This window comes from Alnus glutinosa, chromosome 3 (genome assembly GCF_958979055.1).
Source record: "Alnus glutinosa chromosome 3, dhAlnGlut1.1, whole genome shotgun sequence".
Taxonomy (NCBI): Eukaryota; Viridiplantae; Streptophyta; class Magnoliopsida; order Fagales; family Betulaceae; genus Alnus; species Alnus glutinosa.
Window position 1 is genome coordinate 36,969,750 of NC_084888.1, and position 25,312 is coordinate 36,995,061.

At 36.9% G+C, this 25,312-nt stretch overlaps 2 protein-coding genes across 2 annotated transcripts; both read left to right on the top strand.

Moving 5' to 3' along the window:
- Nucleotides 1-3,312: 3,312 nt before the first annotated feature.
- Nucleotides 3,313-17,121, top strand: LOC133862809 (clathrin heavy chain 1). Its single transcript, XM_062298683.1, has 30 exons — nucleotides 3,313-3,711; nucleotides 4,118-4,322; nucleotides 4,894-4,982; nucleotides 5,100-5,178; nucleotides 5,326-5,453; nucleotides 6,133-6,231; nucleotides 6,381-6,489; nucleotides 7,532-7,611; nucleotides 7,691-7,918; nucleotides 8,005-8,070; nucleotides 8,865-8,981; nucleotides 9,594-9,791; nucleotides 9,919-10,035; nucleotides 10,148-10,207; nucleotides 10,464-10,550; nucleotides 10,757-10,840; nucleotides 10,934-11,068; nucleotides 11,167-11,229; nucleotides 11,306-11,410; nucleotides 11,490-11,602; nucleotides 11,693-11,945; nucleotides 12,060-12,196; nucleotides 12,283-12,561; nucleotides 12,650-13,652; nucleotides 13,887-14,372; nucleotides 14,472-14,642; nucleotides 14,723-14,908; nucleotides 15,633-15,755; nucleotides 16,200-16,310; nucleotides 16,582-17,121. The coding sequence occupies exons 1-30, from the start codon at nucleotides 3,667-3,669 to the stop codon at nucleotides 16,744-16,746; spliced, it is 5,121 nt and encodes a 1,706-aa protein (XP_062154667.1). The 5' UTR covers nucleotides 3,313-3,666; the 3' UTR covers nucleotides 16,747-17,121.
- Nucleotides 17,122-20,047: 2,926 nt separating this feature from the next.
- Nucleotides 20,048-24,410, top strand: LOC133864770 (GDP-Man:Man(3)GlcNAc(2)-PP-Dol alpha-1,2-mannosyltransferase). The gene is made up of 7 exons (XM_062301183.1): nucleotides 20,048-20,511; nucleotides 20,789-21,075; nucleotides 21,801-21,987; nucleotides 22,434-22,502; nucleotides 22,617-22,810; nucleotides 23,710-23,819; nucleotides 23,924-24,410. The coding sequence occupies exons 1-7, from the start codon at nucleotides 20,212-20,214 to the stop codon at nucleotides 24,157-24,159; spliced, it is 1,383 nt and encodes a 460-aa protein (XP_062157167.1). The 5' UTR covers nucleotides 20,048-20,211; the 3' UTR covers nucleotides 24,160-24,410.
- The last annotated feature ends 902 nt before the right edge of the window (nucleotides 24,411-25,312 follow it).

Consider the following 25,312-nt stretch of genomic DNA (forward strand, 5'->3'; position numbering starts at 1 on the left):
TAGGACCTTTAAGTTATGTTATATTTTTTTCACTATCATCTAAAAGTCTTATATCATTACATTTATTTTTATTTTTTTATAATATTCTTTGGGTAATCAAAATCCAAATTACTCTACGAAACAATAACCCTCTATGACTGATAACAAATGAAATCTTAATTGATTTAAGCTTACATATAGTAATAACTACATTATTTAATATTGCATATAGATTTAGACAGTAATACAAAGAGAAATGCTTGGTTGTACACTCTTATCCCACTCCTATCCCACTCTTGTTTACGTGGACCAATAATGTTGTTAAAAAAATAGGGTCCCACTATACACTCTCTATTATCTCTCACATTATTGATCCAAGTACACAAGGGTGGGATAAGAGTGGGATGAGAGTGTACAACCAAGCATTTCTCGTAATACAAAACGCTTATTACCTCATATGTGAATAGTGGATAATAAACACGTTGATCAGGGGCGGAGCCAGCTTTTAGGCTTTGGGGGGGCCAAATTGAAAAAAAATAATTTGAGGGGGCCAAAACTACAAATTTTTTAAAGAATAGGGGTAAAAATTATATTTTTTCTTTTTTTTTTTAGATTTTTTTTTTTTTTTGGGGGGAGCCCTTTGGCTTGGGGTTGATGTAGATAGTAATTGCATGTTGCGGAGTGGATACCTAAGAGTGGTAACCGCATTGTATGAATGCGGATATTGCTAACAACCACATTTGTATCCGTATTTTTACTCATAGTTAAAACGCGTAAAAAAGTATACACATTCCCCTCAAACTATCACTTTATTGTCAATGTCTTCCTCAAATTACAAATTATGTCAATATCTCTCTTAAATTACTAAAACAATTGCAATGTCTCATCAATAACTAAAATACCCTTCATAAAATAAAATAAAATAAAAAATTATATATATATTTAAGGGAAATTTAAAAAATTCTTAAAATTAAACAAAAAACAAAAAACTATAAAAAGTCTAAAAATAAAAACCAATACAATTAATTTTTGTTTTTTAATTTTTTTTCCATCTAAAAACTGACAAATTATTATTATTATTTTAAATAAAAAAATAAAAAAAAGGGGAAAAAAAAGAAAGAAAAGCCAAGGTGATCAAATTTTATTTATTTTTTTAAACAAAATAGTTAGTTTTCTAGTTTTTAATTTTTAAAACAATTAATTTTTTTTTTGTTAGTTGGTAGTTTTTAGTTTTTTTTTTTCTTTCCAAATTTATAAGGATATTTTGTATTATTGAAATTTTTTTTAAGGTCTTTTTTTTTTTTTTTTTTTTTTTAATCTTTTTGTTAACCTTAAGGGGCACATTGACATTGTTTTTGTAATTTAGAAGGGAGATTGACACAACTAGTAATTTAAATGAGACATTGACAATTAGGTGATAGTTTGGTGACGTAGCGGAAGACTAAGGTAAATAATCAAATAGTAGCGTATTTAATTCAACAATGAGAAGCGTCTTCGTTTTCTACTCAATTGAATTATTATCAGCTGGTTTGATAATAATTCAATTGAGTGAGTTTTACATAATAAGCAAGTCTATTTATACAAGATAAATATTTGTAGATAAAGTAATCATAATCCTAATAGTAATAGTAAACTATTCATAAAAAGGAAAATATTACAAAATAAATAAAAGTAAATATATTCCTAGTAGCAATAGTAAATCTAATCCTAGTAAGAAAAATAAATAAATAAAGCAAATTTGGTCATAGTAAGTAAATGAAATAAAATCATAATTCTAAATAAAGAAATAAAATAAAATAAAATTATGGCTTTTTAAGTCTTTCATTTTGTATTTCCATTGTCTGCGAACAGGTAATTTTTTAATCAAACAGTGCTGCTCGAATATTATTTTTGACATTTTTTCTATTTTCGTTTTCAACGAAAATGTTAGTAAATTCCGTCATATATCAGTTTGAGGAGAGTATGTGTGACGTCCCACATCGCCTGGGAATGAGGATGTGCTTATATGTATAAATGCACCATTTATGACACAACGCGTTTTAAAGCCGTGATGGCAATGAACCTATCAGAACTCTGCAGTTAAGCGAGCCGCTGCGAGAGCAATCCCAGGATGGGTGACCTCCTGGGAAATCTGATATGGGGAGCCAAAAGCGGACAGTATTATGTCATTAGGGGTGGATCGTTACAAATGGTATTAGAGCCATTGCCCAGCCTGAGATGGTAGGAGCGTGCACAAGCCCAATAAGGGACGCCAGCGGGGACGCTGGGTCCAAAGAGGGGGTGATTGTGACGTCCCACATCGCCTGGGAATGAGGATGTGTGCTTATATGTATAAATGCACCATTTATAACACAACGCGTTTTAAAGTCGTGATGGCAATGAACCTATCAGAACTCCACAGTTTAACGAGCCGCTGCGAGAGCAATCCTAGGATGGGTGACCTCCTGGGAAGTCTGATATGGGGAACCAAAAGCGGACAATATTGTGTCATTTGGGGTGGATCGTTACAGTATGTATGCTTTTCCTCAAATATACTACTACGACTACATATATAATTTACGAGTAATGCTATAAGTCTTTCATGTATCACTTTTGTGTTCATAAAAAAATGAAATGGCTTTTAAAATCATCACCGAGCTTGTGATTAATTACTATTAAAGTTTGATCAAATGATTATTAAATTTTGATCAAATGATCATTTTAAGAGCTACTTTATTTTTAAAAAGATACAAGAGTGATACATGAGGTACTTCTATAAGAGTAATGTTTTCTGTACAATAATTGTACACACTTTGTACAACAAAGCTGATTTAAAAATGATTTTCATTTTTTTTTTCTCGAAAAAGTTAAAAAAAGTATGTACAATGATTATGAAAATTATTTTCATATTTGCTTTATTGTATAAAGTGTGTATAATTGTTATACAGAAGATAAATGTTTGGTTGTACACTCTCATTCACTATTGTTTATGTAGACCAATGATATAAGAGATAGTAAAGAGAGTATAGTGAGATTTTAATTTTTTTTAATAATATTATTGATTCACATAAAAAAAAAAAAAAGAAAAAAAAGAAAAAAAAAAGAAAAGGATATAAATGAAATGAGAGCGTACAGCATTTCTCTATCTAGAAAACATTACTCCAAGAATTACTCATAATTTACCAGCCGAAGGGACATAATGTTACACGGGTCGTCGGGTCAAACAACTCAGCAGCCGAAAGGCACAAATAAAATAACGGTCAGAACTCAGAAGGATCGACTTTGTAGTCTTTGGACCCAGATCAAGATCCGACCCGAACTCTATAAAACCGAAGCAGGCAAATGCCGCATCTCGCACAACGGCCACATCTTAACTCGTCTTTCCCTTGGGGGAGGATTTTTTTATACAGGATTTCTCTTTTGCTTTCCTAGTGCCTGTGCGATCTCTGCTTCTCGTTATTCCGTTGTAATCACATTCTTCTTCCATTTATCTTTCCCAAAATCACAGCTTCCATTGCTCTGTCTCCCTATATATCTCGCTGTAGATCTCTCCCTCTCCTTCTCTCCGAGGGTCCCAAGGTTTGATCGCTGCTTCAGATCTCGCAGCTTTTCGAATCCCCCGCGAGCTTCGATCTCTGCCTCGCAGCCGGTATTCGATCACAGCCACAGATCTGAGCCGTTAATACCGCGCCGTCTATCTGAGCCACCATGGCGGCCGCCAGCGCTCCGATCACCATGAAAGAGGCCCTCACTGTCAGTTCTTTCTATCACTTTCCTCTTTTTTGGCTTCGATTCGATGCATGCGATTTGAAATCTATGCATAATTTGAAATTTTAACTGTGTTTTGAGCTGAAACGGCATTGTTCTCATAGTTACGAGGTTTAGTAATCTATTTTTGTTAAATTTCGCTTCTAGGTCAAATACTGTGCTATAACTCTCTGCGATTTGCTATTTCGACAGTGCTTTTAATGTTTAGTCTTAATGGAAATTTCTATGGATTTGAAATTTATGGTTTCTACTCAGATCTGTAAATTTATTAAATTCTTTTTGAGTTTGCTTCGCAAGTTATTTCATAGGCTATAATTTCACTATCTATTTTTGGACTTTAATTAGATAATTGAAGCTGAGTTATGGCTTGTGTGATCTGATGTGATTGCAGTTACCGAGCATTGGGATCAATCCTCAATTCATTACGTTTACTCATGTTACTATGGAATCGGATAAGTATATATGTGTTCGGGAAACGTCGCCACAGAATAGCGTTGTTATTATTGATATGAGTATGCCAATGCAGCCTTTGAGGAGGCCAATTACTGCAGACTCGGCGCTTATGAATCCAAATTCTAGAATTCTTGCTTTGAAAGGTAGGATTAGTTCTCAGTTATGTACTTGGGTTGTGGTTGCAGAATTGTGTGTGGAATTGCTGTTAGGATTAGAATTCTGTTTGTTGCTGCTCATGCCACGCGATCATATAACTTCAGAAACTTGCGGATGCAGAATTGTGTGTGGAATTTATTGTAGAATTATTATGTTTGTTGCCACTCATACAATGCGATCATAAAACTTTAGGAATTACTGATCTCATTTCTGATTACATACTGCTTGACATAGTTTATGTACTTCTACCTTAAGTTTTTATTCCATTTTGTTGTGATGCAACTAGCTGAACCAGTGGTGTCATGCCCAGTTTTACTCCCTTGTCTACCTTTCCTTACTGCCTGCATATCTTGGCTCTCCAGGTTAAACGAGAATATTACTGTTGGGATGCTAATCATGAAACTCCCTAATGTAGCTCATTTTTATGTTTTTTTGGTGAAAAAAATCAATAGATACATATGTGTACATGTACATGTATGTTTTTTGGTTTGTGCATACTTCTATTATTCCTTGTTCTTATATTGTTTTGGCTCATAAAATTGTGACATTCTTTTGAAGCCCAACTTCAAGGAACTAATCAGGATCATTTGCAAATATTTAATATTGAGCTGAAAGCAAAAATAAAATCTTATCAGATGCCTGAGCAGGTGAGAACTTTAATTTCTTAGCATCTTCATTACAGTTTGAGATACTTTGATTGTCCACTTTGTTCCATTGAGATTGGAATCATTTAGCTAAACCAACTCTCCCTGCGTTGTTTACAGATTGTTTTTTGGAAGTGGATTACACCAAAGATGCTGGGCCTGGTGACACTGACTTCAGTATATCATTGGTCAATTGAGGGTAAGATGTGTTTATTTATAATCTATTTCAGTATCTTTATTTATACTCTATTTCAGTATCACGTTGCAATAGTTTTTTAGTTTATAAGGTTCTTGTTATGTTCAAACTGTTTACAGTTATATGGTCCTCACTGCATCTCTAATGTAGGTGATTCTGAGCCGGTAAAGGTGTTTGATAGAACAGCCAATATGGCAAACAATCAGATAATAAACTACCGATGTGACCCTTCTGAAAAGTGGTTGGTTTTGATTGGAATTGCTCCTGGTTCACCTGAGGTATGTTACTATTTCTGTTAATGGCTATACAAAGTTGATCGCGTCACTATGCCAATGAGCTCTACCTCAAATGATGCTTCCTTGCTCTTTTAAGAATGAGGTGGATGTAGATTCAAAACCCTCTGGGTGCATGTGTAACTTACCAACAAAAAAAAAAGTTTGCTACATCATTACTTAACAAAAAAAATTGTCACATCAATGCTCTCATGTACGAAGGACACATGATGGTTTCTCACATCTAAGGGAAATATAGAGAACTGCTATTCCAAGTGAAAACCTGCTTTGCAGTAAAAAGCTAAGGATAAAGATATACATGATAGTATCACATGAAATTGAACCCAAGCTGCTGCAAGCTATCTGAGCCTGATCTAGCCAACTTGGCCTGAGAAGTTCCTAAATGTTGGGTGCTTTGTAGTCCCTGGTTTAAACTGCCATGCGTAACTGATCTTGTTTCATATAAAACTTTTGGAACGCAGTTCAGTTGTCCTCTCTCCTGCATACAAGCAGTTAGATCCAGCCATTATATTATTTGAGTTTCATTTTTCATGCATCTTTTTATTTTTAAATCTCATGATTTGTAGATGCTACCCCATGTGTAGTTATATGATTTTTACTGTGACAATTTTTCTTGACTGTCATGGTATTATGGTTTGATTTCCTTATCTGATTTTGTTTATAGAGGCCACAATTGGTTAAAGGGAATATGCAACTTTTCTCCGTTGATCAGCAGCGCAGTCAAGCTCTTGAAGCACATGCTGCATCATTTGCCCAATTTAAGGTGTGGTGGTTTCCCTTTCCTAATCTGTTTTCGACATTGCATTGACTCACACACAAGATTTCTTGTAGAAGTAACTAAATTCATTAAAAAGTGTAACATGCGCACATACACTGTTTTATGAATGTTACTAAACTTGTATGTTTTTACAGGTCCCAGGAAACGAGAATCCTTCTATTCTGATTTCCTTTGCCACAAAGACCCTCAATGCTGGACAGATTATATCAAAGTTACATGTTATTGAGCTTGGTGCCCAGCCAGGTAAATTTACTAGTTCTAATTACCTTTTGTTTGTCTTATTTTTTAGTCTTTAATTGATATGGCTATAACTATCTCATATTCCTTCATTTCTCCCATCCATCCAATGTTACAATGAGGTGTGATGTATCCTTGTGTTGTTTCCATATAGGGGGTGAAGAGCTATGTTTAGAAAGGAATTTTGATGCAACTGAATCTGTTATATGCATGATTTAAATGTAGTGAGTTTAGCTGCCACATTCCACATTTTATACGTATGTAACTGCTATGTCCAAAAAAATTGTTACTCTTTTTGTTATTAATACTCAGCTTGTTATAATTCTTGAAAGAAGCAGTTAAGAGTACCTTTGTTCTTTTGCCCTGGAAACAAGAAGAGATTGTTGAATGAAAATGCATATTTTCTTTTGGTGGCAATCAAATATAGATTTTTTTTTTTAAAAGAAAAATTAGAGAAACGGATTTCGTTTGCTGGAATGGTAGTGGAAATAGGCATCTAGGTCATAAAATTTATGATAAATTTCATGTCTGATGAATTGGATCTTGACATGTCATCTGGACTGAAAGATGGATAATAACTTCTGCCTGGACAACTTACCAAAAAAAGCCTGGACAAGTGTGGCTTTGTGTTGTAAATTATGGGAATTTCAATGCAGGAAGGGGAGATGAGAAAAATTATGGAAGATAATTGTATACCAGTTTTCACATGGCTGTACTTTTGAGCTCTTTTTCTTTTTTAAGTGATTTTAGAGAAGTTGGACTTGGACTAAATTATTTAACGTTTATTATGTTTGGGCTTGTCAAGATAAATATTTTAAATGTTTGCTATGTTTGGGCTTGTCAGGATTTGTTGGAGTTTATTAAAATAGGAAGTAGGAAGTCAATCTATAAACACTGGTTGGTATCAAGTGGGAATCCTGGAGGCAGACTAAATCAGTTTACAGAATTTATAGTTGTTGCTGACAGCATATCACATTTCGCTAAATCATTTCTACTTTGGTGGTTTTTCTTGCATCACTGACAACTATCTTTCCGTTTTTGTTGGCAGGGAAACCGTCTTTTACAAAGAAACAAGCAGATCTTTTCTTCCCTCCAGACTTTGCTGATGACTTTCCGGTTGCAATGCAGGTATCAAAGTCGCTAATTCTTGTTACTTGTCCTAGTAAACAGCAGCATAATTGTTATTCACGAATTCTTTAATTGACAGATATCCCAGAAATACAGTTTGATCTACGTGATCACCAAGCTTGGGCTATTATTTGTGTATGACTTGGAGACAGCTTCTGCGGTATATAGAAATAGAATTAGTCCAGATCCAATATTTTTGACAGCGGAAGCTTCGTCAGTGGGAGGTTTTTATGCTGTCAATAGGCGTGGACAGGTGTTATTGGCTACTGTCAACGAACAAACAATTGTGCCATTTGTCAGTGGCCAGGTATATTCACAGGCTTGCATTTTCCTTCATTCTGTTATGGGAGAATTACTATTGTGTTTACAAATGTTTTCTGGTTATTTTTACAGTTGAACAATTTGGAGCTAGCTGTCAATCTTGCAAAAAGAGGGAATCTTCCTGGTGCTGAGCAGCTTGTAAGATGATTCTTGTTCTTTCTATTTTATATTATTAATTGTGTTAATTCAGATAATTCCTCAACTCATGTTTTGATCACTGAAATAGGCCAACACTAAAAACCTAACAATTCCTACGGATAAAAATAAGCATCAATGTTAAAAATTAGTTGTGCATTTAAGGTAGTGATGCAACCATGCCATGGTTTGTGATTTGGCTAATGCTTTGAAAGTTAGGTTTTTGTAATGATCAAGCCAATAGTTCTTTATACAGGATTCTTATGAAAAATGTCCTATCTCTTTTAGTGTGAAAGTATCTAAAAGTTTTAAATACTTTGTGTAGATTGTATGATCATACTAGTGCTGCCTAGACCTTAATCATAAGAGTAGAGATTGATGTGTGTCATGTTTGATCTTCGACTCTTATTCTGTTTTGTGAACTAGTATTGTATGATTGCACTCCAAGAATAAAAATAAATGGTGTTTTGGGCTGTGGGAGTTGAGGGGAGCAAATCCTTGTACTTATGAATATTGTGTCACTCACTTTCATATTCACCATGGATTTGAGCCTACGGGCATGCATTATCACCGTTGCAGTTAGAGCCTGGGGTCTCACGGTGATGGACACAATGACGTTTTATGTTGCACTTAATGACAGGTCACACACACACACACACATACACACACCCCTAATTAGGTGTTCTTGTTGTTTAACTGGTTATGCATGAATATATGCTTATAGTCCATATTGTTTATTGTTGTGTGCTTTCCTATAGTACTGAAAATATAGGGATGTGCGCTATTGGGTGTCTCAGGTTGTCCAACGTTTCCAAGAATTGTTTGCCCAAACAAAGTACAAAGAAGCTGCTGAGCTTGCTGCTGAGTCTCCACAAGGACTCCTCCGTACGCCTGACACAGTTGCCAAATTTCAGGTTTACATTTTGCTTTTCCAATCCTACATATTTTGTTAGTTGCTTATATATGGATAGCTTCAACACTGTTCATCCTTGTGTATGTTGTGCATATGTCATTGTGTCTTCATTTTATTTCTTGCCAATCAGGATCTCACTGTAAGACCTACTTCTTGTACTGACCACATCTCCTCTCTCTCTCTCTCTCTCTCTCTCTCTCTCTCTCTCTCTCTCTCTCTCTCTCTCTCGTACACTTGACTGTCATTTTGTGTGTATATAGGTATATTTGATGGAGTTTGATATAGCTGCAGCTGCAGAAGATTACCCGTCTTTTGGTAGCATCTAGCTGTGCATTTTTTAGTAGTCACTGAATAAGACATAAAATAGTAGACGTGATTGTTTAGAGACGAAACAAAATGCATATTTTGCATGGTCCCCATATGCAAATTTTTAAAGGATGGGTAGAAACAAACACCCTGAATAAACCAAATTAACATGACATGTACTCAATCAGTTGAGATTGGATGAATCTTGGTAGCCACCAAGGGAGTTTTGTGTTCATTTTCCCTGCCTGAATGGAACGTTTCCTGAAATAGACTTGTCATATAACGTTGACATTTTGCTCTATTGCAGAGTGTTCCTGTTCAAGCTGGGCAAACGCCACCTCTGTTGCAGTATTTTGGGACACTCTTGACAAGAGGAAAGCTCAATGCTTTTGAGTCGTTGGAGTTATCACGTCTTGTTGTGAATCAGAACAAAAAGAATCTTTTGGAAAATTGGTTGGCCGAGGATAAGCTGGAATGCAGCGAGGAACTAGGGGATCTTGTGAAGGTTTGATGTGCAATTTGAGATTTAATCGTTAATATAGTTTACTGGAAGTATTGTTTACTTCATCCCAAAGCTGCCGGATTTGAAATTATTTTTTTGTTTACATATTGGTAATTATGTTTCATTGTAGACTGTGGATAATGATCTTGCGTTGAAAATATATATTAAAGCCAGAGCAACTCCGAAAGTCGTTGCTGCTTTTGCTGAACGGAGGGAGTTTGACAAAATTCTAATATACTCAAAGCAGGTGAAGACATGCTTTAATTACTACTGTTATTGTTCTGATTATTATTATATTTTAGTATTTTTTTCAAGTTATTTTGTGGTCCGAGCATATCATTGTTCCTTTGTTGCTCTAGGTTGGGTACACTCCAGACTATCTATTCCTTCTGCAAACCATTCTTCGTGCAGATCCTCAGGTATTGTATTTTTTTATCTGTATGTTTTGCAAGTTTTGTAAGTTTTAGTACCTTAAGGTCAAAAGCACGAGCAAATCACAAGTTTTATCGGAGTCAAACCCTTTCTTTTCATATGTTTGCCAATAACCTTTTTCTTTGTGACTTTCTGTTTTGGTAGAAAATTGTTTTTAGACCATTTTTATGAAAGATAATTTTAATCCAGGAAAGACTTTGCATTTTTTAAACTATACAGCTAATATTTATTTTTGGAATGCAGGGAGCTGTTAATTTTGCGTTAATGATGTCTCAAATGGAGGGTGGTTGTCCAGTTGATTACAATACCATAACAGATCTCTTTCTTCAGGTTTGTTGATTCCAATGGTGCTTGAGTTGTTATATTGATTTAATAATAAGGTTCTTTTATTTTCCATTTGTATTGCTTTAGTTTTTGTCACTCATCAACAAGCTTCATAGGGCATAAATTAGTTCTCATTGTTGCAATTGCAGAATGCTAATGATAAATGAGGAGAACTAATAGTTTTTCTGCTTTCTGTGCTTTGTGTTTTATAGAGGAACTTGATTCGTGAGGCCACAGCTTTTCTATTAGATGTTTTGAAGCCAAATCTTCCTGAACATGGTTACCTTCAAACAAAGGTTTTATTGACCACCACTTTCTTTGTTAAGTCTATGTGACTTCTGTTTGTATAATTGCACCCGTTTTCAGCACTGTTAACACTTTTTATATAGGTCCTGGAAATCAATTTGGTAACTTTTCCAAATGTAGCTGATGCTATATTAGCTAATGGAATGTTCAGCCACTATGACCGTCCTCGAATTGCCCAACTTTGTGAAAAAGCTGGCCTTTATATGCGAGCTCTGCAAGTAATGTCTTCTAGCAGTTCTTTAACATTCATTAGTGTTTTTTTTTTGCACATTTAGTTAAAAATTATTCTGTGTTAAATGTTTCACTTCTTGTGCAGCATTACTCAGAGTTGCCAGATATTAAGCGTGTCATTGTGAATACGCATGCAATTGAGCCACAGGTTTATGTACTCCTGTGCTTATATCTTTTGGTGTGTGGAGTTTTTAAACTTCCTACTGATTATGTGTTCTTTACAGTCACTTGTAGAATTTTTCGGCACTCTGTCACGCGAATGGGCTTTGGAATGTATGAAGGACCTTTTGTTGGTCAATCTAAGAGGCAATCTTCAGATAATTGTGCAGGTACACATCGTTGTCTTGTCTAATTGGAAAAGTATCTGATTAGTAATTAACTGAAGCATGCTTATACACCTCTGTGCAGGCTGCTAAGGAGTATTGTGAACAGTTGGGTGTTGATGCATGCATAAAGCTTTTTGAGCAATTTAAGTCGTATGAAGGGTTATACTTTTTTCTTGGGTCATATTTAAGCTCCAGGTAATCTATTTAGTTAATAAGTTCTTTCTGTTTGGTGGGTAATGGCATTTCCATTTATTATTGGCTCATTCTTTTTCATATATGAGACAGTGAGGACCCCGATATTCACTTTAAGTACATTGAGGCGGCTGCTAAAACTGGACAAATCAAAGAGGTCGAGCGGGTTACGAGAGAGTCAAATTTCTACGACCCTGAGAAAACAAAGAACTTTTTAATGGAAGCTAAGCTTCCAGATGCACGGCCACTAATCAATGTTTGTGACCGTTTTGGATTTGTTCCGGATCTCACACATTATCTGTACACAAACAACATGCTTCGTTACATCGAAGGTTATGTTCAAAAGGTATGAGGTTTAAAGTGTTAGTTGTCATGCGTTGAACATTCACAAATGCCTTAGCTGTTATATGAATTTTTCTTGTTTCTTGTCCTTACGACATTTTTCTGTCGCTTTTGATAGGTGAACCCAGGGAATGCTCCTTTAGTTGTGGGGCAGCTTCTAGATGATGAGTGTCCTGAAGATTTTATCAAAGGCTTGATTCTCTCTGTCCGTTCTTTGCTTCCAGTGGAACCCCTTGTGGATGAATGTGAGAAGAGGTGGTGTCCCAACTCTATTTCATTCTTTTGTTGTTCTTACTCTCATTTCTTACTTTTTTTTCTTATGTTTTCTTTGTGATATTTAGGAATCGACTTCGTTTGCTCACTCAATTCTTGGAGCATCTCGTGAGTGAGGGAAGCCAAGATGTTCATGTTCACAATGCTCTGGGTAAAATCATCATTGATAGCAACAACAATCCAGAGCACTTCCTCACCACCAACCCTTACTATGATTCTCGTGTTGTGGGCAAGTATTGTGAGAAACGTGATCCTACCCTGGCAGTTGTGGCATATCGGCGAGGACAATGTGATGAAGAGCTTATTAATGTCACAAATAAAAATTCTTTGTTCAAACTTCAAGCAAGGTTTGTGATTTCTTTTAGTTATTTAGTTTGTCTTCAATGGTACATGTGTTTTTTCTCGGAGATTTATTGACTCAGACGTTGGTTGCAGATATGTGGTTGAAAGGATGGATGGTGATCTTTGGGAGAATGTTCTTAACCCTGAGAATGTCTATAGAAGACAGCTCATTGATCAAGTTGTATCTACTGCTTTGCCCGAAAGCAAGAGCCCAGAACAAGTTTCTGCAGCTGTTAAGGCTTTCATGACTGCCGATCTGCCTCATGAATTAATTGAGCTCCTTGAAAAGATTGTGCTTCAGAACTCTGCATTCAGTGGAAACTTTAATCTGCAAAACCTGCTCATTTTGACAGCAATTAAAGCAGACCCGTCTAGAGTTATGGATTACATTAATAGACTGGATAACTTTGATGGACCCGCAGTTGGGGAAGTGGCTGTGGAAGCCCAACTGTATGAGGAAGCATTTGCAATTTTCAAGAAGTTTAACTTGAATGTTCAGGCTGTCAATGTCTTATTGGATAATATCCGGAGCATTGAACGGGCTGTGGAGTTTGCATTCCGTGTTGAAGAAGATGCTGTTTGGAGCCAGGTGGCCAAGGCTCAACTCAGGGAGGGCCTGGTGAGCGATGCCATTGAGTCGTTCATTCGTGCAGATGATGCAACTCAATTTTTGGACGTAATTCGTGCAGCTGAGGATGCAAATGTTTACCATGACTTGGTGAGGTACCTCCTGATGGTTAGGCAGAAGGCGAAAGAGCCCAAGGTGGACAGTGAGCTCATCTATGCATATGCTAAGATTGATAGGCTGAGTGATATTGAAGAGTTCATTCTCATGCCAAATGTAGCAAATCTCCAAAATGTTGGTGACCGCTTATATGATGAAGCCCTATATGAGGCTGCAAAAATAATATTTGCCTTCATATCTAACTGGGCCAAGTTGGCTATCACACTTGTGAAACTGAGACAGTTCCAAGGTGCAGTTGATGCAGCAAGGAAAGCTAACAGCTCAAAAACATGGAAGGAAGTTTGCTTTGCTTGTGTTGATGCAGAGGAATTCCGCTTAGCTCAGATATGTGGGCTCAACATTATTATACAGGTGAAATGTTGCTTTCTATTTACTTTCTATGAACTTTGAAGGTCTCTTTTCATTCAGCTTCAGTTGCAAGTTTGAAAGATGGGCCCTGCAGAGTATAACGATGAAGCATTTGCAGTGCTTGGCAGGGTTCCATGCTTGATATATTTTTTGTTACATAGCCAGCATGTTCTACATTGATAATTCATAAATTTATTTAACCGTTTAATCAATTTTGCTGTCTTCTGCATACAATAGGTGGATGACTTGGAAGAAGTCAGCGAATATTACCAGAATAGAGGATGTTTCAATGAGCTAATTTCTCTTATGGAGAGTGGTTTAGGTTTAGAACGTGCACATATGGGCATCTTCACTGAGTTGGGAGTTCTGTATGCTAGATACCGTCCTGAGAAGCTTATGGAGCACATCAAACTGTTCTCAACCCGTCTCAATATTCCAAAGCTTATACGCGCCTGCGATGAACAACAGCACTGGAAGGAACTCACCTATCTGTATATCCAATATGATGAGTTTGATAATGCCGCAACTACTATAATGAACCATTCCCCTGAGGCATGGGATCACATGCAGTTTAAAGATGTTGCGGTTAAAGTTGCTAATGTGGAGCTTTATTATAAGGCTGTGCACTTCTACTTGCAAGAACATCCTGATCTTATTAATGATCTTCTCAATGTTCTTGCACTTCGTGTGGACCATACACGTGTTGTTGACATTATGCGAAAGGTATTTACTTCTGCAGGTTTATGATCTTATTGAGATCTAAGTTTACAACTTTCTTTGTGTGGCTCTAACTCTGGCGAGTTTTTAATCATGTTACATCAGGCTGGTCAACTGCATCTTGTGAAGCCATACATGGTTGCAGTTCAGAGTAGCAACGTGGCTGCAGTAAATGAAGCGTTGAATGGGATATATGTTGAGGAGGAGGACTATGAGAGATTGCGTGAATCAATTGATATGCATGATAGCTTTGATCAAATTGGCCTTGCACAGAAGGTGATATGCAATTATTTTACTTTGTGGTTCTCTGTTAACGAGTCCAATTGCGTTGGCCTAATTGATATGCGTTTGAGCAGATTGAGAAACATGAGCTTCTTGAAATGAGGCGTGTTGCTGCTTATATTTACAAGAAAGCGGGCAGGTGGAAGCAGTCCATTGCATTATCAAAGAAAGACAACCTTTACAAAGATGCCATGGAAACAGCCTCGCAATCCGGTGATCGCGAACTTGCAGAGGAGTTGCTCGTTTACTTTATTGAAAAGGTACCTTGCAAAGTCCAAAAAATGTTCACTCTTTTACTGATTGAGATTTAAATAGGTTTTACTTGGCTACACACCTCCATAGGCATTGCGAATATAATGAAAATGATTAGGTATCTACTTTCACGTAAGACAAAGCTTTCTTACTCATAGTATGGTTAGTTTGCGATGTTAGTTGTGTTGGGATCTCTGTTTTACCTCCTACTCAGTCCCTGTGGATGTAGGGGGTGTAAAAGTCTATAGGCTTTATTCACTCTCAAAAAACGCTTTTAGAGAGGAGGGGTGCCTATGGCTTATAAAGTCTTCAGGCTGTGCTTCTCTTGGCGATGCGGGACATTTTAACACGCCCGTTCACGTGTGACAACTTTGGCCATCGGGAGGGAAAGCCCCATCATCGTCCAAGGAACCTGCTCTGATACCATGTAAAAGTCTATGAGCCCTACTCACTCTCAAAAGACGCATTGAGAGAGGAGGGGTGTTCATGGCTTATAAAGTGTCCAGGTCATGTATCTTTTGGCGATGTTGGACACTTTATTAGGGGGATGTTGCCATGTGAAGGATGTCAAACAATCAACTTTCCAGATTTGGAAAAAGTTCCTCTTTTCTTTCACCTTTTGCTTTTGTTATTCAAGCATGATTGCATTTTTTGCATCTAATCAATGAAGGTGTAGATAATATAAGTTTATTTATAACTTTATTTTAATTTGTGTTATATGTGCTTGTGCAGGGAAAGAAGGAATGCTTTGCTTCGTGCCTCTTTGTTTGTTATGATTTAATTCGGCCGGACGTTGCTCTAGAACTTGCGTGGATGAACAATATGATCGACTTTGCTTTCCCATATCTGTTGCAGGTGATTTACTATATCATTTATACTTCAATTCCATTCTTTTTATGTTGGGCCTAAGCTTATGTTTAGGTGCTTTGTGTGCCTTGTCAAATGTGAGGTATTGAGCTTGTGCTTGGCACAGATCATTCGTGGATCTAGGGTTGGGTGTTACTGAATTATGTTTCTTTACTACATCATGCTTCTGTTGATTGATTTTTTTTTTTTTTTTTTTTATCATTCGAGATTGTGCTTTGCTAGTTAGAATTTTAGTTTTGTGTTGGGTACATGATTATGTCCCTTATTTACATTGGGTTTGGGGTGAAAAGGGTTGGTAAGAGTTTTATGCTTCTGTGATACCTTTTTTTTTTTTTTTTTTTTTTTTACAGTGGGGTGCTATAGAAACATGGACGTCCTATTTGAAATCTGATTTACAATTAATCTCTCACCTTCTTTTCTTTCTTTTTGTAGTTCATTCGTGAGTACACTGGAAAAGTTGATGAGCTTGTTAAGGACAAAATTGAAGCTTTGATTGAGGTTAAGGCTAAAGAGAAGGAAGAGAAGGATGTAATGGCACAGCAGGTAATCATTTCAAGGCTGCTTTTTCTGTTGATGTATGATAAGTTTGGTCATTGTTCTGGGCTTTCCAGAGAGTAATTTTGTCATTTCTGCCGGTGCTATGGATTTTTTATAATTTCCGGGTGCTGATATTATTAAGCAACTCAAATATTTTCCCAATTATATCTTTTAGCCGCCATGTTGACAGTCTCCCCCCCTTCTCTTTTGGCATTCTGTTCTTTTTTGTTTAACAATCGCGTTGGCTTTGATTGATGTGATGTGTTTTCTGTTGCAGAACATGTATGCTCAGTTGCTGCCTCTTGCTTTGCCTGCACCTCCAATGCCAGGTATGGGAGGTGCACCGGGAATGGGAGGATTTGCTCCACCACCCGGTATGGGTGGAATGGGTATGCCTCCCATGCCACCTTTTGGGATGCCTCCAATGGGGAGCAGCTACTGATATGCAGGCAAGTTGTTCAAGCTGAAGTTAATGATGTAAGTTTAGAGTATAGGGATGAGGGCAACCTATCAGTTATGGCATGCTTGTCTTTTTCATTCTGTGGGGGTTTTGGTGCCTCATTTTTTCCCTTGTTCTGATGGGGTGAAGGTGTAGTTTAAATAATGTCAATTGTTTTTTTGTCATAAGGGTGTGGATATGTGTTGTAATATTCTTTTGGTAGCAGAGGCATTTTTTTGGCTGCCGTAGAGGGCAAGCTGTGGATTTTCTGTATTTTACTATTTTTCTTGTGGTCCAGGAATCGGTCAGTTATAGTACAAAACAATTCTTATTGATCATCAACTCCCAGTTTGATATATTATGGCTATGTTTTGATTACGTGTATAGTCTGCTCTTATTCGTTTGAATGATTATGTATTTAGTACAATGAAGGTGGTGACACCTGAATGAGTTTTTTTACGACCATAAAGAAGTATTTTGGTGGACCCATTTGAAAATTCTATTTACAGAGCATGTTTAACCTTATATATATATATATACCACTACTAAAACATGACATTTGCAACACATTTTCTGTACTTATTGTTTATTTAAATGTTTGATACTGTTTCCCTTCAGAGCGAATTGTTGTTGGAAAGGAATTCGAAAGACTATTGCGCAAGTAAATGTTTGCTTTTGTTTCCCGTCTGATTTATATGCGGCATTTCTGAATGCTCTCTCTCTCTCTCTCATGGGACTGCCTTAGACTTAAGAGTATGCTTGGCCTTGCGATTTCACTTCAGAAGTTACTGGTTTGGTTTTGCTAATTCGCATTAGAAGGTATTGGTACATGGGAACATCCTCCATGTGAGATGTGAGACTGCATTAGACTGAGTGTGTTCTTGGGCTCGCCACTTCGCATTAGAGGGTACTGGTACATGGGAACATCCTCCACCATATGACTGCATTAGAGTTGGAATGCGTCTGGTGTTGCGATGTTTTTAAAACGAACGATTTTAAAAGTTGAATTACAATTTTATAATATTCTTAATTGCATTTTCATAAACTGGGTTCCCTATTTTTTGAAGCCACATTTGTTTTTTTTTGGTAACAGAAACCACACATTTTGAAACCATTAAATGATTCCAATACTCAATCCTTTTGTCCATTAAAATCTAGATTTTAAATACTCGTCAACCGTATAGCCAATTAAGACAAAAAAAAAAAAAAGGGGGTAAAAGAATTTGAATTTAAGCATTCAACCCTTGAAGTTGAAGAAATCTATGGCTCCTCTCTAGAATAACTTTATTGGGAAAGAGTTCCAAGTGAACTTGTGGGCAAAAGAAGGGTTTTCTTTAAAATTAAACGAACATTTTATTGGCAATTCATGGTTTCACTTATATAAAGCAAGCGATTATCAATTTTGGTTTCTACTTCTAACAAAATTTTTGCCATAAATTCTTAACTTTAGGCTGAATGTAGGAAAATCTAATTTAATTTAAAGTACCAAGTTTTGAGAATTTCTAGTAGATAGCTTGGAAATTTACGCATAAGTTTTTGAGAACTTCTTGTACAACGAATTTGTAGAACTTGAAAATTTCTTGCCGCAGTCTGACAACTTAGCCAAGCATAGGGAAAATTCGTTGTCTTTTTAATTTGTCCCATAAAGCACCTAATAAAATTCACAAATTGCACAAAAAGTATTTTCTTGTTTTCTGTATTGAGTTTGAATTTCTCGCTCATCACCTTTTTTTTTTTTTCTTCATTCAAAGGGGGTATTTACCACTGCTAATTCTAATAGAGGTAAAAAGATGGGAGACGGTGAAAATGCTTCCAACCACTAAGTTTGAAGCAACCAATTTTGCACATATTGAGATCTTCAAAGTAGTCCACTCGCGGAAGAAGAGGAGTTGCTGGTGAACGTCGGCAATGGCCCAATCAGAGAGAGATTGAGAGGAGTTGATGGCAAGAATGGTGAGAAGAGTCTCATTTGATAATCAAAGAGCAGTAACCGTGATTAGCTGCCATAATGACACCAAGTAGGGCGACAGGAAGCTAAACATTCTATTTTTATTCCACAAGTATCTCATAATTTGACGGTCCTAATCAATTTTTAATTTTAATTTTTTCTTTTTAATAATGATTGATCTAATAATTGATCGAAAAACTGTCACATAAGTATTGTGAGATAATTGTAGGTTAAAAAAGTAGTTTTGGACAGAGTTTTCCTCTAGACTAAAAACTTCTATTGACCCGGCCAGTATATAAAAATGACATGAATTCCTTGAACATATGAAAATTTCATGTTATTTTAATAGCAGAAATAAAGTTAGAATAAATTTTATTAAAAAAATATGCATTTTATATGTTATTAAAAAAAAAAAAGACACGTTATTTATTTATTTATTTTTAGATTAAATTGAAGTAACCTCCGACTCAATTTATGCTCCGTTTGTTTCGGCGTAAAATGATTTCCAGAAAATGATTTCGGTATTTTACGGTGTTTGGTAGGGGTGAAAATAACGGTCAACGAAAATCATTTTCGGTTTGACCGTAAAACCTTCTTTAATTTTTGGAAAACGATTTACGGTTTTTAAAACCGTAAATCGTTTTCCAAAATTATATTCTTCGTCTTTACACGCACGTTTAATATTTGACTGTCCGAATCCGACATTAGTCGGTCGTTCGAAAATAGGCAGCACCGGAATCTGGCATCATCAAGTCACTGGAATAATGCCGGCGTCGGAATCCGACCCCCGGAATACTGCCGGCTGCCGGAATCCGGCAACTGCGCCGAATGCCGGCGGAATCTGGCCATGGACAGAAACCGGCCGGAATCCCGCCTGATCTGACTGGATCCAGCCACTGATCCGGCCGGATCTGGCCAAAATGGCCGGGATCCGGCCGGATATGACCGGATCCGGACACTGATCCGGCCAGATCTGGCCAAAATGGCCGGAATCCGGCCGGATATGACCGGATCCGGCCACTGATCCTGCCGAGATCTGGCCAAAATGACCGGATCCGGCCGGATCTGACCGGGCCCGGAGGTTTCCTGCCGGAATCCGGCAATTTTGGCCTGATCCGGCCAAACATGTTCGCTGGATTTCGGCGACGGCGACCGGTCTTTGCCGGATTCCGGCGATAGTTGCATTTTCACTTTTCGTAATTTTTTCGTGCGAACCAAACGCCGAAAAATATTTTCGAGAAAATAATTTCTTTTGAAATTGATTTCGTCAAAAATATTTTACGGCGGAAACCATTTTACGTCGAAACAAACGGAGCATTAAAAGAAATCTTTTTCGTTTCACTTTCAATCGAGTGGGATAAGGTGAGATGGGGTTAGTAGCCTAGTAGGTACCATTTCTCAAAAGGAAATGGTTTCCGTTGGGTGCCCCGGTATAATTACCTTCACTTTCAGGTAGGCCATCACCATTTATTCACTCGCTACCTCATAGGCAAAATTAATTCGCTCAAAAATTAAACGTCATGGCAATCTGGTTTCTGATTTGGGCTCTGATCACCGCTCTCTCAGCCTTTACTTTGAAGTTAGCTTTAGGCATAATCAGTGGCACAAGGAACAGAAACAGAGCCGTGGGGTTCTTCCATCCGTACACCAACGATGGCGGCGGCGGAGAGCGAGTGCTGTGGTGCGCCGTCAAAGCCATCCAAGAAGAAATCCCTGATCTCGACTGCGTCGTCTACACCGGCGACCACGACGCCTCGCCTCAGAGCTTGACGGCCCGGGCTGTCGATCGCTTCGGGGTCAAGCTGCTCTACCCACCTAAGGCACTCTCTCTTTCTCTCTGATTTATCATTTTGTGTGGAATGATCTGTAACTATTAAAATTATCTTATTGAGGGTTTATACTTTTGGAACAATCGGTAATTCAATTGTCTATGATTATGGTGATTTTGGGTCGTTGTTCTTTGTTCATTTGGTGTTAGTAGCTCTTACAATACGCATTATCGGAAATATTACTGAGAGTTTGATCTTTGTGTTTTCTCTATTGCTGTTACCGTAAAGTCCTTGTATTATTTTAGTCTTCAATATCTTATATGCTCAGGTGGTGCATCTGTATAAAAGGAAGTGGATTGAAGAAACCACTTACCCTCACTTCACAATGATTGGTCAAAGTCTGGGTTCAGTCTATCTCTCATGGGAAGCTTTGTGCAAGTTTACCCCCATATATTATTTTGACACAAGCGGATATGCTTTTACTTATCCGCTTGCCCGAATGTTTGGATGCAAAGTTGTCTGCTACACACATTACCCTACTATCAGTTTAGACATGATATCTCGTGTTCGCGAACGGAGCTCAATGTATAACAACGATGCCTTGATTGCACAGAGGTTTGTTTTCTAACTGTTTAGTTCATCACCCATCTTTTTGTATGCAGTCTTTGTGATAGCTGCCCCAAAGGGTATGTTTCAAATATTAGAACCATCTTTGTTTGTTTCCTCCTGTTATAGTGAAAAAGTAGACGATGATTATGATTGTGTGATGGTTACAAGGATTGAGCACTTAAAAGCCATGGCACAAATAGGAGTGAGGGAGGGAGGGTGGTAGGGAAGTTATTGCTCCTCGTGCATCTGCAGTGCATTAGATAGAATTCATACAATTCCTCCAACTAGTGTTGATTTATTTGAGCATGGATTCGTTCTAAGACATGAACTCAAAAATGAATTTTAGACATTCTTTAGATTATCAAAATGTATCAAGCCTTTGTGCTGGGTACTTCCATGGAAAAGACAATTAATTGCACGTTCCCCTCTCCAAATATCCCAGAGGCGGGTTTTCCCTTCTTCCTCTTTTACCTTTTCCCTTCAACGCATACTGGCAAGTGTATCTTCACATGCCCACATGGATTAATCATTATTGAACTTAAGTGTTTTAGCAAACTTAATGGTGTTTCGAGGTCCTTTATATGGCATTGCTGTTCTAAGCTGTCACCGATGGAGTGCTAGAGATCTTTTAGATTTCGAAATGCTCCTGCATGCGTCTTTCATAGATGGACAACTTTATTACTCGTTCTCCTGTTATGTGTTGATTGTAAAATTTTCTTATGATGTGGCAGCATTTGGCTATCCCGGTGCAAAATCATCTATTACACAATCTTTAGCTGGATGTATGGGTTTGCAGGCTCTTGTGCGCACCTTGCAATGGTCAACTCTTCATGGACTGAGTCTCATATTGAAAAGATTTGGAAAATTTCTCACCGAACTAAGCGAGTCTATCCTCCTTGTGATACTTCAGGACTCCAGGTTTGTAATTTTTTGTTTCTTCAATCTAAGGATATTGTGTGCATTGTGGGGTTGAAAGGCCTTTGTAGTTTTTTATTTTTCTTATTTATTTATTTATTTATTACATTTTTTGGTTCAATTCTATTGGTCCAAATTTCTCCCTCTTTTTTTTTTCCCTTAATTATCACGTGCATTCATGACGTATGATTTGACATGACTATTGATCTTAGCATTCAATTTTTATTCCTGCATATAAGTCATCATCTTATATTCTTGTTAAGTTGCTATTAACCAAGTTTTGTAGGATTAGTCGCATCTTATTTTATTTTCTCAAACCAATATTGATACAGTGATGTTGGCGGCCTATTCTCTTCATTTTGACAATACTTTGAATACAATAATCCTCACCTTTTGTCAAAATTTTGATCCAAAAACATGTGGGGTTTAACAAGTTGCCATCCAAACAGGTTCTTCCTTTGGAAAGACCATCTAAAAATCCAATAATTATATCCGTTGCTCAATTTCGTCCAGAGAAGGTGCGCATACTTGTATTATCCTTATGAATACAAGGTACTATGATTTTGATGGCGCATTTTTTGGGTCTTTTAAAGTTATTTCGCTTACTTCATAACTTGATTCTTTTGTCTCAGGCACACACTCTCCAACTTGAGGCTTTTTCAGTCGCCCTTAAAAAGTTAGATGCAGACTTGCCTAGACCGAAGCTTCAGTTTGTGGGTAGTTGTCGAAACAAATCAGACGAGGAAAGGCTGCAAAATTTGAAAAATAAAGCTATTGAACTAGAGGTGGATGGGGACGTGGAATTCTATAAGAATCTGATGTACAGGTTTGAGCCTGTCAAATTAGATATTGGATCCTTTATACGGCCATATTATGCAATGTGCAATTTTATGGATGCATGTGCATGATAACTTCTTTTCCTCTCTGAGGATGAAAAACCGTGCAATGTGGTGTAGTGTACATTTCATATGCAGAAGTGGAAAATATTGCCAATTTGATGGGTTTCCCCCACTCAGGCTTGTCAGATGTATCACATAGCAATTGTCAGATTCATCTAGTTGAGGACGTGTGCTGTGCACGTAGTGGATTTGAAGATTAGTAGTGTTGCTGTCTCATTATGTGGAGGTTAATTAGATTATTGCTACACAACATGACCTTGCTTAAGCAGATGAAGACAACTTGATTGTGCTTCTTAGTGTTGAAAAATCAAATGGTTTAAATTAATAGCAACCGTGACTGTCTAGATCTTCTGTGCAAAACCAACTTATATGGAATGGGTATGTCACCCCTTTTATGGCTTTATGACGGTGCAGATTATGCTAATACTCAGCATAGAATCAACCTTATGTGGAGCAGCATTTGATTAAGAAATTGGTAACTTTGCTTTTCCACTTAAGTCTCAAATAATCCTTGGGTGGTTGGGGGAAGCCCATGCTATGCTTTATAAAATACGTTTAGGTGGGCTGATTGACGTAAAGGAATTAATCAAGCTGCATCAAATAATATCTGTAATTCATAACTCCCATTAATTTTTCATTAGGCAGTAAAGCATGGTGGATTGGCACTGAAGTGGTGGATTTCTTTATAATGGTTTTAGTACTCAAGTATTTTTATAAGAAAATTTTCTTTAACTTAACATTGGTTAGTTTCTGTCTTGTGGATCTTTTATACCTGTTTGATTTGTCTTTTCTGTCTTAGCATTGGTTTTTTCCTCACAATCTGCAGGGACTTGGTGAGACTTTTGGCTGGTGCTGTTGCAGGAATCCACTCCATGACAGACGAACATTTTGGCATAAGCGTCGTAGAGTATATGGCTGCAGGCGCAATCCCAATTGGTTAGCATCTTTTATGATTACCCATTTGAAAAGAAGACACCTTTCCACACTGTAGAAATGCTTTTACGTATATTTGTTGCTCATACTTTTCCTCTTCTCTTCAGCTCATAATTCCGCTGGACCAAAAATGGACATTGTCTTAGAAGAAGATGGACAGCAAACAGGATTTCTTGCTTGCAGTGTGGAAGAATATGCAGATGCCATCCTAAAAATTATAAGGAAGCCCGAAACTGAGAGGCTCCAGATGGCTGCCGCTGCAAGGAGACGGGCAGGCAGATTTTCTGAGCAAAGATTTTATGAAGATTTCAAAGCTGCAATCCGGCCTATTCTGAGCAAATGATGGACTAATAACACATACAGCTTACTTGTAACTCAGAGCAGTGGACGGACATTTTTCGCCTTCTCTTTTATATTTTGGCCATTTAGTTGTAACCCGTTAATTGAAAGGTGGATGAAGTTTTGTTGTCAAAATGGCTAACGACATTTTTGATCTCCAATATAGTTGAATAAATCTCAATTATAATTGATCTCCACTATGGCCTCATGGTTTAAATGGCCTGTGGCCTTTTATTAGTTACAGAACTTTTAATATCTCTAAAAGAAAAAATTTCTCTTTTTATCTATCTATAAATTAGTTTTCTTGATTATCTGGATTTGTGTTTTATTTTCTTCCGGATTGGGTGTCTCTTGTATATTAAGTGCTAATTTAGGTTTCGTTCTTCTACGCTTTTTAATAAGATAGAATTACTTATAAAAAAAAAATTATTTAGAAAAATCTCTTATAATGTACTTGGCATTTTATGTGAATCATTTGATCTAATAGCCTTTGTTCAATTTCAATCTTAATATCTCGGACTTCTTTGACCAAGCGAATTAATCAGAATTATGATTATTTTAAGAGTAATGTTATTCTTTAGACCTATTTATTTTATCAACTGATATGGTGCGTTTTAAGTGATTTTTCTTTTTTTAAGTAGTTAATATGAAAAGTCATTTAAAATACGTTACATTAATTGATATGAAATGAGTCATAAATGAGTATCGAAGAGTATCATTATTTTTAATTTATTATCAAAAAAGTAAGGAAAATAAATTCGAAACCAATATTTTGTTTCGAAGGAAAATTTCTTCTTTTAGGACCGGATTCGCCTGCTCGGCCCATGGACTCGGCCCATGGACACTTTTTTTTTTTTTTTTTTTCCCTGAGTAAGGCCAACGGACCCACTTACTCGTGCTTTAAAATCAGACTTATGGGCAGACTTAGGCCTGCTCCTTGTTAAATTGACAATGGGCTCAAGCTTAAATTATATGCAAAGTAGGGACAACGTAACATCACGCGCTGAAAATGACGGTAGTTCTGACAACTTCTTATAGGTCCGGTCAGAGTCGATACAGATAAATTGATAATCTCCACTTAAGCATTCTTAGTAGCTTTATCAAATTTTACTCACTAAAGTAGCTAAAAATTACTTTCTCTATTCTGGTGAGTCACT

Coding starts and splice junctions, on each gene's coding strand:
- LOC133864770 (XM_062301183.1), top strand. CDS start 20,212: ATGGCAATCTGGTTTCTGATTTGGGCTCTGATCACCGCTCTCTCAGCC. Junction 21,076..21,800: donor GATGCCTTGATTGCACAGAG/GTTTGTTTTCTA, acceptor ATGATGTGGCAG/CATTTGGCTATCCCGGTGCA. Junction 23,820..23,923: donor TGCAGGCGCAATCCCAATTG/GTTAGCATCTTT, acceptor TCTTCTCTTCAG/CTCATAATTCCGCTGGACCA.
- LOC133862809 (XM_062298683.1), top strand. CDS start 3,667: ATGGCGGCCGCCAGCGCTCCGATCACCATGAAAGAGGCCCTCACT. Junction 4,983..5,099: donor CTTATCAGATGCCTGAGCAG/GTGAGAACTTTA, acceptor CGTTGTTTACAG/ATTGTTTTTTGGAAGTGGAT. Junction 10,036..10,147: donor TTCTAATATACTCAAAGCAG/GTGAAGACATGC, acceptor TTGTTGCTCTAG/GTTGGGTACACTCCAGACTA.